At 37.4% G+C, this 16,803-nt stretch overlaps 2 protein-coding genes across 3 annotated transcripts; one reads left to right on the forward strand and one right to left on the reverse strand.

The window, feature by feature from the left end:
- The first annotated feature begins 561 nt into the window (after window positions 1-561).
- Window positions 562-9,133, forward strand: LOC132036950 (F-box/kelch-repeat protein At1g16250). Its single transcript, XM_059427365.1, has 3 exons — window positions 562-718; window positions 1,934-2,509; window positions 8,534-9,133. Exons 1-3 carry the CDS (start codon window positions 663-665, stop codon window positions 9,102-9,104), a joined length of 1,203 nt encoding a protein of 400 aa, XP_059283348.1. The 5' UTR covers window positions 562-662; the 3' UTR covers window positions 9,105-9,133.
- Window positions 9,134-9,877: 744 nt separating this feature from the next.
- Window positions 9,878-13,278, reverse strand: LOC132036951 (rhomboid-like protein 14, mitochondrial). Of its 2 annotated transcripts, none has more exons than XM_059427367.1 (2): window positions 13,023-13,278; window positions 9,878-10,779 (listed from the first exon to the last, which is right to left on the reverse strand). In XM_059427367.1, the coding sequence occupies exon 2, from the start codon at window positions 10,708-10,710 to the stop codon at window positions 10,006-10,008; it is 705 nt and encodes a 234-aa protein (XP_059283350.1). In that variant the 5' UTR covers window positions 10,711-10,779; window positions 13,023-13,278; the 3' UTR covers window positions 9,878-10,005. The 2 variants fall into 2 exon arrangements, with proteins under 2 accessions (XP_059283350.1, XP_059283349.1); XM_059427366.1 differs by having other exon boundaries at window positions 12,844-13,277.
- Between the last annotated feature and the right edge of the window lie 3,525 nt (window positions 13,279-16,803).

Raw genomic sequence — 16,803 nt, forward strand, 5'->3', positions numbered from 1 at the left:
CAACAACTATCTTCTTTAACTACGAACTGGAAAATCGGAAATAAGGCAACTATACTCGATGAACAATTGAAAGAAAAAGATTGTTTAACTTACCAATGGACAAACACTTATGAAGTAATGCTAGTGCTAAAACAATGACATTCAATCAAAAAATTGTAAAATCGGATGATTTTTTTTTCTTAAGCAATGGCGGATGAAGAAGGAGAAGGAGAAGAAGAAGAAGAAAGCGAGGCGGACCGAAGATAAGAAAAGCGACGAAGAACAGATGGGAAGAACAAAAATGGAGGAAACGGCGCTGAAGAGGATTTTTTTTTCCCGATTTTTGTATTTTAGGGTTTATAGTGATTGGGTTAAAGTGTTAAAAATAAAACTTTGAAGCAAAGTGTTAAAAGTAAAGTTTAGGGTCAAAATATTAAAAATAAAACTTGAGGGTAAAGTATTAAAAATAAAATAAAGAGCTAAAGTGTCAAAAATGAAACTATTAGACAAGTTCAAAGTCCCTTAATCACTAATCAAATTTAATCACCTCTACTCAATAATTAAAACTTGAATCAATTTTAAAACTAAAACATCACCTGTGGCCCACTTTCCTTTCTATTTTCTATAATAATAAATAAAACCACCAGCAAAATCAAACCTCGTTCTTCTCGCTTGAGTGTGTTATGCTTATGAGTTTCACCTTGGATATATTACATCAACAACCTATGGCCTCATTAATGTAAGCAAGTTTTGTTCATATGATCACTTTGTATTTGTTTTTTAGAGCTCTGATTTTTCCATACAATCTTGTTTTTTTTTTTTTTGGTAGTAAAGGATAGTCTTGCTAAGATTATTAAAATAGGTCTACACTTGTTGGTGTCAAAGAAAGATAGAGATATCTGAAATTCATTTGATTGATTGTCATTTTATCTGTTGTGGGTGTTTATGTTTTGGTGTTGTCTTGGTGCATGAAATGAAAGTTGGGTACTTTATTATCTGAATTTTATGCTTTAGGGTGTGTTTGGTATGATGGAAAATGTTTTCTTGGAAAACAAGTGGTTTCTTATTTATTTTCTAGTGTTTGGTAAGCAAGCAAGAAAATTATCTCAAAACATTTATGTGTAATCTAGCAAAACACTATGGGGGTGGGGTGGGGAGTGGGGGTTCAGGGGTGGCGGGGGGTGGGATGGTCAAGGTGTGGGGGTTCGGTGGGTGGGGAAGAGGAAATGAATATGGAATGTCACTTATGAAACTTGTTTTCGCTACCTCCATTAGGGAAGTCATTTTCCTCATTTTTAAAGAACTTGTTTCCTAAGAAAATGTTTTCCAAAACATTTTGACCTACCAAACATGGGAAAATTGGAACTCCGTACCAAACACACCCTTAGATTCTCTCTTGTATGGAAAATGCGGTATTTGTTTTAAGCTCCTTACTGACAACTGAGGTTTGCTCGAAATTTCTGTTTTCGTGAAACAGTAGAAGCTATTGGAATGAATCGAAGATCATACATTACAAAAATCAATAATTGCTTCTTCAAGATAAATTGTTGGCTTGAAGTAGCTCCTGGAGCTCCTTTTTTGCTATAACCCATCTTTATTTTTGTCTGTGCTTTTCAGTCACTTCTTTCTTCTTCTTCTTCTTTAATTTTTTCAAAAGGAAAAGTTGCTCTTTATAGTACTTTGGACTGCAGTACTTTATTGCTGTCTTTTTTCCTCTATATTGCCCCTCGTTACAAGTTCTCTAAGCCGAAAAGTGACTCCTTCACCTTGTAGACTTTGTTCTGCAAATCACCTTGAATGCTAATACTTACATGGGGTCCAATGCTGACGACACTGCCAAACTACATCTCATGGTCTGATGTAAAAATTTCGAATCCTGAACTCTGCATCCGCATTGTATTTCATTAACCTCTATTTCATACTCTGATTCATTTATGACGTAAATTTACTATAGGGAGACAATTCATCAACCAATAATACCTGGACTACCAGATGATTTGGCATTGAGATGTCTAGCGATGATATCACATGGATATCATGGTATTCTTGAAACGGTATGTAAACGATGGAGGAGGCTATTCCACAGTGCAGAATATTCCAATTACAAAGCTAGAGAAGGATGGTGCGAGAACTGGTTGTTTGTTCTGACTGAAGGATCTGGGAATCAGTGGATTGCTTATGATCCTGAAGCTGATAGGTGGCACCCTCTGCCTAGGATACCCATGAGCCACCCTGAACAAGAGCATGTTGGTTTCTCATGCGTCTGTGTCTTGAATAAATTTCTTGTGATTGGTGGCACATATGGAGAACGTGGTCCAATATTTCCTCATCACAGAGCCCTGACCACAAATGAAGTGTTCCAATTTGATCCTTTTATAAAAGAGTGGAAGAAAGTTGCAAGTATGAGAACACCACGTTCTCACTTCGCCTGCAGTGTTGTCTCTGGTAAGGTTTATGTAGCTGGAGGGCGCAACTCATCATCGGGAGGAGGGCTCGCTCTTGCGGAAGTTTATGATGCTCTGACAGAGAAGTATGTTTTTAGAAACTTATGTTATATTTGGCTTACTTCTGCTTCAACATTTTGATGAACTAGTGTTCCCTTGTGCATTTAAAGAATAAAAGGAAATATGTCTTGTTGAATACAGAACTATGCTTACATAAGGGTATTTAAGAGCCCGTTTGGATTGGCTTATAGCTTAAAGCTGTTTGCAGCTTATAAGCTGAAAAAAATAAGTTGGGGTAGTCCAACTTATTTTTTTTGGCTTATAAGCTGTTTTCAGCTTATAAGCTGCTTTAGATAAACTAAGTTAAATGGGTCCAATTATTTTTTTTGAGCTTATTTTAAGCACAAAATGACTTTAAGCTGGCCAGCCAAACACTCAAAAAAGCTGAAAACAGCTTATAAGCCAACTTATAAGCCAATCCAAACGGGCTCTAAGTTGTTTATCATTCTATTTTTTGGTCCACAACTTACCCAGGAATACCTGTTTGCGGATAGAGTGAAATTCAATCCTTTTAGTCTTGAGCAGAGTACTCTGTCTTCGACCAAGGAATAATAGATCTCAAAATGGAATCGCAAGTACACAGAAAAATGATTTTTGGACCAGACTGTACTTATCTTCTTCACTTGTTTCTGCATTTTTCATTAACTTAGTTTTTCATTTCAGTTTCTGTTTCACCATATTTTTCATTTGCACTTTGGTCAAGTGGTGCTCATCCTCTGTTGGAGTTACTATTTTTAGATCCTTTTTAGGTCACTCGTTTTCTATTTTGACAATTCTGAGCATGTATCACCTCAATTTGAGCTAGAGGCTGACTTCTTTTTTTTTTTTTCCCCCGGATAAAGGTAAGAATTGTATAAACCATCAGCACAAACGATTTGCTGGTAGCCAGTTTGCAGATTCCAAAAGAGTGCAAAAACATGGCCTGTTCTTCTTAGAAGGACACTATGATGTCTAGTATGGATTCATCATCATTTACATAATTTTTTTCACACCAAAACTGAAAAAAGCGGTACACAATTCAATTTAAGACACTGCCTTCCTGATTATACCAACATCTCAAAAGTCAGCTGTGGACTTTGCCGAAGAGTAGTGACTCCACATTAGGAAATAGATGGCTATTATTCTCTGACTCTACGTAGCATAAGTAACACCTGGAGCTCATATAAGTTCTTCTTTTCTTTAAATTTTCCTGTAACCTAGCCACCAACCATACAAAATAAACTACTTTGGAAGGAGCTATGATTTTCCAGAACGGCCTCTAAGGCCAGTTGTTGCACACTTGAGTGTTGCTAGAGATTAAAGAGTAGGCTGGCTTCACCATAAGTAACTTATTGTTTTTTCATGAAGACCGTGAGTACCTTATTGTCAGTCTGTCCCGTATCAATGAATCTTCAGTATTTATTGTGCCTTATAACAGCTAAGTGCTTCAACATTTCAGAAACTCTATTAATTTCTGAATCATTTAATAATCTTCTGAAGTTGAAGTTCCATCCCTGCTGATCTCATCTATTTTAGCTTCACGATTAGAAGAGGCTGGCGTTTTAGTCTTAGGACCAAAATCATTTACTAACCAGTGGATGTATTCATGTGAATTCTTCTCTTTGCTTAAAAAAATATATGATCATTCATAAAGTTACCTTTACCTCAAAAAATTAAAAAAAAAATAATACACACACACACACACAAAAACATATGATCATTCATAAGATACTAACTGCAAAAATCCACTAGCATCTCTAGCATCTCAAGTTCCTTTTCGTGCCATGAAATTTGAGATTAAACTGGGCCTTGACGGAGTCAAATGATGTATTAAGGGTTTGGTGTGTTAGTGATGAAGTGTTGTACCAGTCTATGGGCTTGTCTGACAGGATCTCATTCCAGAATCAATGGGATTGACCCTAGCCAGATTTTGGCCGCTATAATAAGTCCTCCCACTTTGCATATTTGACGTTTCAGACGTGGAAAGTAGTAACCATAGAAAGTGAAGTTTAAGTTCTTAAACTCCCTATGTGACGGTAAGACGTGGAAAGTAGTAACCATAGAAAGTGGAAGTGGTTAAGTTCTAAAACTCCCTATGTGATGATAGGAGCATGTCGATTGGTCGCGTTTTTGCTAAGCCGCTTGATCTTCCAAAGGCATCAAAAGTCGTAGCACTCCCAATCTCTTTAGTTACTTCTGGAACTAGCACATTCTCTTTACCATGTGGTTCCCTTGCTTTTCAAAGTTCTAGTATCGTATACATAAGATTGTGACAGATCCTTTGCAAATACACTTTGATGTTTGAAGTTTTTGTGCTTCTTCAGCCTCTCTTTCTGCAATGTCTTGTTCTTTTGTTTTTTTCACCATGATGTTAGACACTATCGCGTCCTAGGACCAAGCTATGTCCAGTAGTTTGGCCAGTTCCTCAAGGGCGGAGATCCATGGTGACCCACTTGATGAGGTATCCTCTAGAAAAGACGACTCCAATGTCAGCCATCTCAACATAAGGAAACCTTTTATCAGAGAGTTTGTCGTTGGTAAGGGTCACATTGGCCCATGGCTAAACCCTGGGTAGCAGTAAAGCTACTCCTACAATAGCAAAGGGAAAACGCCCCCAAGTTGTGGTGCCTCTCGAAAAGACTGACCCACTAGAGGTTGTCTGTGCTTCTGAGTCTTCCCTTACCGCTCATCCTGTCAGTGGTGGGGATTATTGGACTCAAAACGCTTCTGTTGGTATGAAGGACAATGTCGAGTTCTACTTCCAGAAGTGGAGCATCTCTTCACACATCCAAATCAAGGCGTCTTGAAAGTCTAATAGTTGCATACCTGGCTGGATGGCCATGTATCCATGCCCTTTCACGTAAGGTTTTACCCTTAGTATGTCGTTTCTCATAGTGGACATCTGCAAACGCTGGCGCCAACCCAACTGATGCCAGGTTGGAAGTTTGTCCTGGATCTAGAGATACTAGGCACGGAGGCCAGTGTGCCTCTCTACATGGAAAATATTACATATATGTGTTAACTGGCAAGTAGAAAGCCAGTTCTGTGGTCCTTTTATAGTTGCCCATGAAGAGAGTGCCAATGATCAGTTTGATGGCCCATGAACTGAAGTGGCACAACACAAAGATTACTTCTTCGTTGAAAAAAACAATATTTGCTCTGAATGAAACGGGAATGTCACGTCTGCACTCCCATCATTTCCTTAGTACCTTTTAAGTTTTTTTGATGATCCGTCCTGATTTTTGACAAGTCCCAATTGAGTGTTAATCTAGACATGCCGAGTGTTTTCTATCATATCTCACTCAGTTGCCCCCTTCCCGGAAAAAATCCTGATAGGTTACCAATTTTGAGAATTCAAATTTTAAGTCATAATGAATCTACATTACTCCATTATGTTTCCTTTGCCAAACTATTTTCTCTGGGAGTAACCATGTAACTTATATTTTTCATTTACGGAAACTTAATTTTGCAACTTTTAAAGGTCACAGTTTATATATGGTAGAATTTCTTATTCATTATTTGCTTTCCAATTTCATATTTCGTAGCAATTACTTTATATGTTCCATTTTATGTGGCACTATTTCCTTATTAGTTTGTTAAAAGTAGAATGACATATTTTCGTATTTGGAAACAATTTAACTTTAAACTTCTCATTTTACACTTACTGATATGCTTTAATAGCCATAGAAATCTCATGGCATATCAGTCTTAAATATAAATTGAATCGGAGACCATCTTTAAGAGAAACAGAACTTCCCCCTTTTTTTTTTTTTTTGGGGATAAGGTAAAGTAAATTTCATAAATCAAGTACCAAGAAGGTTCTGAAAGCGTACAAATTGCAGCACAGCTTGCAACTACTACATTCTCAAAACTTCTATAAAATCCATGTACTGATCTAAATCTTCTGCAATACTTCCCCTACACCAAAAGAAAAAGTTTTGAAGACATCTATTCTTAACACTAAGCTAAATGATTATTCCGATTCTCGAAACATCTCTTTTTCCTTTCCAACCAAATGGTCCACAAGATGCAAAGAGGTATCACTTTCCAGATTATTTCTATTCTTCCTGACTTTTTGATTCAGCCAACAAATCAATAGATCTTTCACACTCTTTGGCATCACCCATTGCACACCACTCAGAGTTAGGAATAGATCCCATATCTGTTTTGTTTGATTACAATGCAAAAAAACATGTTCTATATTCCTGAGAATTTTCACAGAAAACATCTACTGCACAAAGGAATTCCCCTTCTCTGCAACCTATTTTGAGTTAAACATGCATTTCGAGCTACAATCCAGCCAAAACAAGCTACTTTAGGAGGTGCTCGTGATTTCCACAACAGAAATCTTCCATGGCCAAGTCATATCCCAGTGGCCTATTTGTGCCTGCAATATACTATAACAACTCTTTACGGAAAATATGCCATCATTTTCAGCTACCCAAACCTGAGAATCCAACTCACTAGCATCCAGGATCAGAGGTTCCAACAAATGCAAAAGTTGACCAATTTCATCAATTTCCCAATCATTAAAGTTTCTTCTGAAATTGAAACTCCATGCTTCCCCTACATGACACACTGTGTGCCGTAGATGTTTATTGGTTAGACTGTATAGGAAATTTATTCATCACCCAGCCAAACATCTGTCCAAAACTTGATTCTACTTCCGTTTCCAACCTTTAATGAAATGAGCTTCTGAAATTCAGGCCATAATCTGTATATTTGCTTCCATGCTCCAGTTTTTGAAGGCATAGATATTGCACGAGGTGCCCAAAAGCCTTCTCTACCATATCTGGTGTCAATCACCAGCCTCCAGATTTCCTCTCCATTTTTCTTGTATCTCCAAATTAAGCTTTTAAGTAGCAATAAACTTTGGCATAATACATAATAAGACAGCTTAACTTGGCCTTGACTGGTAACTAAATATTTCCAACTTTGAGAATGCACATCTAGACACCTCAACTCTAGGGCCGGCTCAACCATAAGGCCAGTAAAACCATGGCTTGGGGCCCTTATTTTTTCTAAATTTATATATATATAGTTCTAATTCTGGACTGTTTTAATACGCTTTTCCTTGGGAAACCACCTCTCCACCTCCCAAGGTAGGGGTAAGGTCTGCGTACATACTATCCTCCCCAAACCTCACTTGTAGGATTAGACTGGGTATATTGTAAATATTCTAATTCCAAAAAGAGAAAAATTGAAGAATTACTTAAATCCCAAAAAGAAGCCCTTCATAGCTATATTATCAATTGATAGGATTTGTTAAAACAAATGGATTATAAAACAGTAGTTAATATGATTTCACATCTAAGGTAGATAAATAAAAATATATATAGCGATATTTCCTTTTTGTTTAAAAAAAAATAGGGTCTCTCTGTGAAGTTTGGCTTTAGTCCCCCGATCTTATTGTGCCGGCCCTGCTCAACTCGTCCCTACTGTGTCTAGTGGACACCCGACGCTGACGTTGCATGATGTGGCACATAAACTTTGGAGGTGTCTAGATGATCATTTTGTAAGTTGGGAGTGTTCAATTGACACAGTGGGAACGAGTTAAGGTGTCTAGATGTGCATTCTCAAAGTTGGAGTATTTAGTTGCCAGTAGAGGCCAAGTTTAAGTGTCTATCTATGTAACTATGTATTATGTATACAATGAGTGCAATATTTATGCAATGAAAAACACTTTCAAATTTAAAACAAAAATTGGGAGGAAAGGTTAAAGGAGGGATGAGGGTGATATGGGAACATGAACTCTAAAACCGCGTATATGCTAGATCAATGGAGCTTTTATAAGTAGTCTACATCTTACATCAACTTTATCAAAAGAAAAGAGAAAAAACACTCCAGTATAAATCAATTATTGATGCTTTGACTACATTTGCCATAGGGATCGTAGTTTTTAGAAATCTATGTGTCTTCCTGTTAATTTATCATTTTTGCTTCTCACTTTTGTTCTTTTTTAGTTTTTGAAGCAAAAGGATGGTCTAATATCTCATTTGACAGTTTCCTAAGATAGCAGAAAATTACATTTTATCCAGTAATATATTTCCTAATATCTTCAAATTTTGCAGGTGGGAAGACGTACAACCCCTGCCAAGTCCCCAGCTGGACTGCATAGGCCTACCATACGATGGAAAATTCTATGTTCTAACAGACCTTGTTGGGCTACTAGAGCAGGATACGTCTGTTGTTTTTGATCCGTCTGATGAAACATGGCAGCATGTAAATGATATTTGGCCATTTTCAAGGGCTATGCATTTGGGAATTCAGGTGCTTGATGGTGGTCAGATATGCACAGTTGTAGATTGGGGTGGGAGCTCCATTAAAACTAGAGATGTGGAGAACGGGGAGTGGCACCATAGAGGTTTGGTTCCTCCTGTGAGTCTACCTGACCATCCCCGGCCTCTAGAGGTGTTTGATTATGGATTTGTTGCACTGAGAAATGAAGTTTATGTTTTGGGAGGAAGAGTGCTGCGATGGGAGGAAACTGGGACCGGGAAGTTTAGCATTGTGAGGTTGCGCACAGTTAGAGTGTGCAACCCACTGAGTTTGCCTTTAAGGTGGAGGGAGACCAGACCCATGTGTGAGCCTGCATCTGGCTCCATACTAGGTTGCGCATCCATGGAAACAAGATCTTTGTGATTTAAGGTTCTGTTTCCTATGTGCTGATGCCTTTTAATTCTGTTGACACAAAGACAACACATTGGAGCCTTGCTCATCAACTAAGATGGTATGGCCAGTGGAGATTATCACTCCTGCAACTAAATTTCTGACTGGTGAGGGTGAATTGGGTCTAAAACATTGAGGAAAAGCTGCTAGCCGTGAGTCAAATTCTGTAACAATTGACAGGAGCGAAATAGATCCAGGAATGTTGTTGTAAGATTATTCAAACATCCTATATGTTATCGAATAACTAAAATGTTTATTAATGCTCAAAGTCCCATTCGGATTGTTCTTTTTCTTCTTTCCAAGGGATGTCTCTCCCAAATTCCATATACTGGGTTTCTTCCGCTGTTTTGAATTACATCTACTGGCCCCTTAATCTGCTTGGCTTTAATAGTTCATCAGCTTCAATGTGCATATTGCTTTCACGCATTTGTAATACTCTAATTTGGGTTAATCAATTCTAAAATATGAATCGAAGTCTGTAACTTCTCCAAGGTGAGTTGGCCGAGTAAAAAAGGCAGCAATTCTGCCTGTTGGTTTTGTCAAGAAGAGAAAATGCACGATGAAATTGTTGAGAACGGACGTTGCAAGATTAAAAGATTACCATGTTTTAGGTCAAGATAAAGTATGCATTAAGGTAAAGCACAGCAAATATATTTCGCAAATGAAATGACGTCCATGATTACCACGAGCTCAATTTCTTGTCCTTCTGCAACTATCTACTTAGCGAACTCGATCAATACACACTATAAAAAAGTGAAGGAAAATATACCCTTTATCCCATTTTTCAAGTCTCTACAATCTACATGAATGCAATTATGACATCAAAGCACGCTATAATAGCTTCTATCTACACTTGATCAAATTCGCCTTATTATCAACCAAATCGTTGAATCCTCCTACGCCGTAATTCTTCCAAAGATAGATCATGTATATCACTTGTTGGAACAGGGGACGATGGTCCATCATCAGCATGACCTGTGCCACACATTTCACAAATGTTTAACCTACCTGAATTATCAAACGTACACGCCTGACATCTCCACCTTTGAAGTGTATCTCGTGCATTCCTTCCACCAGTGGTTCCTCTCCCAGTAATTCTTGGTCGGGTACGCAGTAAGCTCTTCACTAATCTTAAAGGCCAGTTCAGTGCATGCCTAAACCCTCTCATCAACTGTGTAAGTGGACTCGGACCTGAAAATGATGCTTTTAATCGCAAATACAGCAGGCCAGCTAGTATTCCCCCAAGGTGACCAAGAAATGAGACACCAGGGACAAACATTTGTATGAGAATAAGTTCCGCCCAGGCAGCATAACGAGTTGGAACCATAAGTCCATGTACAGATGTATACTCATCTGATTGTGCATTGGCCACAACTTTCATGGCAAAGAGGACACCAGAAAACCCAAGCGAGTATTCATTGTAGTAGGGTCTCTCGTAATCAAAGAAGATCAGAAGTGATTTTGCAAGCAACAGTGTGACACCTTGGGACATAGAAACTAAGGTTGCAACCATTGATGTGAACTCTGCACTACCCATAGATGTCTCCAACTGAATACCCTTCCACAAAAGTGAAAGCATATTGTACACCAGGTGAGATTCATTTATGTGGAAGAATGGTGACAGGAAGAATCGCTTGAGGTCCTTGTACTGCACCAGTAAAAGCAAAAGTAAATTCAGCATAATAGTCTGAAATTTGACCTCCAAAAACTATTGATGACAGTTAAAGCTCTAGAAAATAGATTAAATGTGGCACATATTGCTTATTAGTATCGCATCAAAGTAGTAGTATCTACTCAAAGGGCACCAGCAATATGGAAATGTGATAAATCAACCCCACTAAACAGGTTGTAAGATCCTTATTGATATCTTTGAATTGGTTTTAACTTTATGAACAAATTCATGAGTCCACTCTGGACACAAAACTCAGAATTACATTCAACGATACCACAACATATCCAGTAACTTCATGTAGAGGCAACAAATTAATTACACTTTTGATCTCTTGTTATTTGTACCCCGCAAAACCCTATTGAGAGATTTACAGCTAGAGTGCAGGAACTTGTAACCTGAAGAGGGAATCAATAGAAGCCGTATAAGTTCATCCGTATTTAAGAAAACCTTTACCCATGCTAAGCTCATTTTATTATAAGAATAAATAAAGCTACTCCCTCCGTCCCCATTTATGTGAAGGTGTTTGAATGGACACGGAGTTTAAGAATAAAAGGAAGACTTTTTAAACTTGTGGTCTAAAACAAATCATAGACATTTGTGTGGCTATAAATTACCGTATTAAGGGTAAAGTGGTACTCCCCCCGTTCCATTTTACTTGGCCCTTGTTGACTTAGCACTCACTTTAAGAAACTATTTATGAAGGGTTTGTTTTACTACATTATCCTCGGTAATTGTGCTTTGTTTGACTACTAATACTATTACTTTATATAGTTCTTTAATGATAGTGGCATGCTAAAATGGATAAGTAACAAGGAAAATCTATTTTTACTATGAAGGGCTAAGTAAAATTGAACGGAGGGAGTAAGTTTAAATTGTTATTAAATATAGAAAAGTATCGTTCTTTTTAAGACTGACTAAAAAGGAAAGAGTGTCACATAAATTGGGACGGACGGAGTATCATTTATCAAAAAGCAGTTCTTCTCTGCAGTGATCAAACAACCGGAAAGACATCATGTCCCTCATCAAGTTAACATTTACAGACAGAATATCATCAGAAGTTCATAGCAAAAGCAACTAAACTGAAGAAAAACAACAAAAATCAAACTTCCAGTTACATATGAAGAAACAACATTTAAGCAAATGGACCAAATTTCTAGTGAAGCTGCTAAATCATTGTCATAGGAACTTAGGCTTCAAAATCCTCTACTAAGATATCATCATGCAATAGAATATGTAATCCCTGAAAATTACAGCTTGTTTGGATGGTTATTACAGATCACTTCATAACTTATCATATTGTGTGGTGTTGTACTTAATTGTTTTGATGAATACAACATTTGGATACCACACAGCAATCTGAAGGATAAAACTATAAGAAAAAGTAGGGTACCACAACTAGAAACAGAGGCTTATCCCACCGCGAATCAGTGGGAAATTTGTATTATAAAACATGATTTTTCTACCTCATTCCCATCGAACCATCTCACTGAGAAGACGCGTAGTGGGAAACAAATTCTCATCGAAACGCTGGAAAACTTCCTAACTTTTCTGTGTGAAAACATTACTAATTTCTCTTTTCCCACTGATTAAATCAAATATCCGTGGGAATATCCACTGAACATTTTTCAATGGGAAAATAGTAACTTCTAGTAGTGATAGAGTTATTATAAAAAAAAAAGAAAATAGGATAGAGTTATTATATAAAAAATAGAGTTACTAAAAAAATAGGGTACAGGATAGAGTTACTATTAAAAAAAAAAGTAAGGCACAGATAGAGTTATTATATATATATATATATATATATATATAGGAAAGGATCAAATAGGATAGCAAGATGAACAAAAGATGACCACACTAGATCGGTCGTTACCTAGTTCGCCCATTTTTGTCTTTACATAACTACGAATTAACATATAGAATAATATAACAAAATTTAAGTAACAATCAAAGCAGACATTGTATTTAAAGTAACAAGAGAATAACAATCCAAAAAAGCAGTTAAAGTCGCAATTAAGACACAAAAAGGGGGGTATTGATTACCTTAAAGATAAGGTGAGGATTAAACCAGACTTGATCAGTGGTTGGGAGAAGATGATTAAGAAATTTGGGCCTCAAGTAAATGAGTGTATTAGCAGCAAGAAGTGAAGCAGTAATAGGGGGTTTCCTATCTAATCTGGAATACTCGCTAACTGTATGAAGAGCAAGCAGAGGAATCATACCACGAGATATTGATCCCCATTTTCCACTTCCTCTTTCCATACCCTTATTAATTTGGAATTTGGTCAAATTTGTGAAGCTTGCGATTAATACTGCAAGGTGAAATCGTGTGAAATCGAACTTTTTTCGTTTGTACAAATCTTGGTGAACAAGTTTACAGAGCATTCCAGATGCTTCTCTTACTTGTGACGCTACGGTTTAATAGCTTTGATAATACACTCTTGTTTGGATGGTTGTTTGCCGTGGGTTCATTACCGTACACTATGGTAACATTGATGTTTGGTTTGAGTGTATGTGTATAGTACTTAAGTTTACTAAAATATTCTTTAATTCTTAATTAAAAATTAGTTTATATATATAATATCAATAAAATTTAGGTAAATGATAAAATAGGAATTTTAATAAATAAGTAGGTGGTGGGTGGGATAGTCATTGGGTGGGTGGTGGAGAGGTGGGTGCTTGTGGGATAAAAGGGTGGGGTAGTAGGACGGGGGTGAGTGGTTATGGGGTGGTGTTGGGTAGTGGTGAGGGGTAGTGGGTGGGGGTGGTGGAGGTGGAGGGGTGCGTGGTTGTGGGATGAGGGTGGGGGTAGTGGGTGGTAGCGTGGGGTGAGGGTAGAAGTGGGATGGTGGAGGGTGGGGGTATAATGGAGAAATGAAATACGTAATCACGCAAAAATCATTAATCCGTGATTATAAATATTAAATTTTTTCATGATTATATAACCACAGAGTTACAACGGGTTTCTTGTCACGACCCAACCGGTGGTCATGGCGAAAAGTGCCGGCCTAACTATCGAAAGACCACTCATTATGCTAACCATCATACCCTACCTGTACACACATAATCACCAAGGCAATACATATATATATATATATATATATATATATATATATATATATATATATATACACACACACACACACACGTAGTAAGGCAAGATATACAGTTGATTATATATATATCTACGAGCCTCTAACTGGAGTACTGAACATAAGGACGGGACAGGACCTCATCATGCCCTAATATATATACACAAAAGAATATATCGAAACTGCACCTCCACTCAGAGGGAAGTGCTCCCGGTCGATCCGACTCTAAGGATCCGGACCGTCGCCTTGTCTTTGAACACAACGTTCAATAGAAAAGGACGTCGCACGAATAATGTATATATGTAAGGCATAATATAACATAATAAGGAAATGTTTAGAGTAACTATATCAAAGCAATCACATGCTAGCTCATATATAAGCATCATCATATCATGTATACATATATATATATATATATATATATATATATATATATATATATATATATATATATATATATATATATATATAAAAAGGACCATGTAGTATGCGATCATCATTAGCCCACGTTAAAGCGTCCGGGTAAACATCTCAAGCCGCCCACCAATGACTTGATCATCTGACACGGTGTGTAGTATGATTAAGAAATTTGGGCCATATAGGCACAGTGTAATCTCCTCATTATATACTTATCATAAAACATGCATAAGAACTCAAGTGAAAACTACAACTCTATCGGGGTGACATAAAGTCGAGAACCCCCAATTCCATTATGGAGTATCCATGATCATCATATCTCACCTTGAAGGAACTAGCATTATTAGCAACAATGACTAACACCAAGGATGTAAGGATCACTAGCCTCATAGTAATATCATGTCATAAGCTTTAGAATCTCTAGACATAGATTTATCATCATTACCATAGACATATCTCATCTTTATCTCCTAAGTAGCTCTTAAGAATCTTTAACTTTCATCTTTTGGGATGTAAGAAGGTCATGGAAATTACCGGAAAGAAATCACAATATATAAAAATCATGCCTTTGAAAGAAGGGCTAGCCTTACATACCTTTATATCTTTTTAATTCTATTGCCTACTTGCTTGCCTTTCGAGCTCGCGATTCTACCTTCAAGAGAATTTGTACTAAGATTAGACAACCGGAAACATACTTAGGCTTAAGCTAAAGCAACTAAAGTTAATGAAAATTTGGCGACATTTCCTTTGTTTCGACAACTTCTTCTATAAAATAAGATAACCCTCAAACATCAATAAGAACATCCATGATAACATAATCAATAAATTCTTCAAGTTAAACATTGTTTACTTCTTAAATCCACCTTCAAAATCACCCATAACCATACCTATGATACAACTTCACATTCATTCTCATATAACACTCATTTAACATCATTTGTATTATTCAACACAAGATTGTACTCATAACACGTCAAGAACTATTATTCAAGTTAAGTCATCACTCAAGAATATCACTATTTCCATATTTGCACTCCATATCCTCCTCCCTTCCATAATCTAAGTCTTTTAACCTATCAATATTCTTAATAACGTGAATTGAACATAATACTCACCTTTGATGGTGTAGGAATGGACTTGGATGAGAGTACTTCACTTGGAGAAAACCCTACTTCAACACCAAAGAGATTCTTGGTTTCCACAAACCCTAGAGAGTATCCTTGCACTTGATTCTACTAATTCTTGGTGTTTACTCCTTGATTTCCCTTGGATATATAATGCTATGATGAGGGAATTTTTCTAGAACCTTCAAGACTTGGAGAGAGAATGAAATCTAAAAATTTGGAGCATGGCTCATCTATTTATAGCTGAAACTGGAAAGTTCCAGAAAAGCGGGTCGACGACCTGTCGGCGTGTCGACGGTCCGTCGACTTGCTTCATCGACTTACACCCGAGAATCTCTGATTGCAGAAACGTGTCGACGGTTGGGTCGACGGTCCGTCAACTTGGTCCGTCGACTTGCGCTGGATCTCGGTCTAGAAACATATTGACGGTGGGATGGTCCGTCGACATGTCGGGCATAATCGGTGTCTCGCAAAATTTCCCGAATCCGTATTCGCGATTCGATTCGTTCGACTTCTAACCCTGTAAATCACCAGGAATACCTGTTAGTACGTTTGTATTCGGGGTAAGGTATCCTCTACCTTAACTATCTCCTACGAGCTTTCTTATCCTGCCTCAAATGTCTTTGGAATCTTAATTAGGACCATCAAGTATCCCTTCTTACTTATAAGGATATCATATACATCTCACCCTGCGTTAGTCTATTTACCGCACAACGACATGAATTTTTTTTTTTCCAGGTGTAACATTTACAACATCATACCACATATATATATATATATATATATATATTTCATAGAAACCATACATTAATGAACCATGGGAACAACTATCCAAACAAGGGTTAGTTTTCCAAAAATTAGTTATGCGTTTTTTTTTACTTGATACATCGGGGTGATCATAAGACCTCCATTACCCACACGAATGTATCTACGAGCCTCTAACTGGAGTATTGAACATAAAGACGGGATAGGACCCCATCGTGCCCTAATATATACACAAAAGAATATATCGAAACTGCACCTCCAGTAAGGCTGCTCGTGCAAGCCGATCCGACTCTGGATCTGGACCGTCTCCCTGTCTATCTGTGGGCATGAAACACAACGTCCAAAAGAAAAGAACGTCAGTACGAATAATGTACTGAGTATGTAAGGCATACATGGTAACATAATAAGGAAATGTAGACAGCATAAGAAGAGAGTAACTGTAACTGCTTGCCTCTTAAGGCGGAATCATGCATGCTAGCTCATATATAAGCATCATCATATCATGTATACATATATATATATATAAACTGCCCGACCATGTAGGTACGGTGTGATCATCATTAGCCCGCGTCTGGGCCACCCGCGTCCGGGGTAAACATCTCAAG

The sequence above is a fragment of the Lycium ferocissimum genome, chromosome 11, assembly GCF_029784015.1.
Source record: "Lycium ferocissimum isolate CSIRO_LF1 chromosome 11, AGI_CSIRO_Lferr_CH_V1, whole genome shotgun sequence".
Classification (NCBI taxonomy): domain Eukaryota; kingdom Viridiplantae; phylum Streptophyta; class Magnoliopsida; order Solanales; family Solanaceae; genus Lycium; species Lycium ferocissimum.

What these genes read in the sequence shown, in the direction of transcription:
- LOC132036950 (XM_059427365.1), top strand. Translation starts at nt 663, where the DNA reads ATGCTTATGAGTTTCACCTTGGATATATTACATCAACAACCTATGGCC. An exon ending in CAACCTATGGCCTCATTAAT is followed by an intron (nt 719 to 1,933) that starts GTAAGCAAGTTT and finishes AATTTACTATAG; the next exon opens with GGAGACAATTCATCAACCAA. An exon ending in TATGATGCTCTGACAGAGAA is followed by an intron (nt 2,510 to 8,533) that starts GTATGTTTTTAG and finishes CAAATTTTGCAG; the next exon opens with GTGGGAAGACGTACAACCCC.
- LOC132036951 (XM_059427366.1), bottom strand. Translation starts at nt 13,185, where the DNA reads ATGCTCTGTAAACTTGTTCACCAAGATTTGTACAAACGAAAAAAGTTC. An exon ending in ATCCTCACCTTATCTTTAAG is followed by an intron (nt 10,780 to 12,843) that starts GTAATCAATACC and finishes TTACTGGTGCAG; the next exon opens with TACAAGGACCTCAAGCGATT.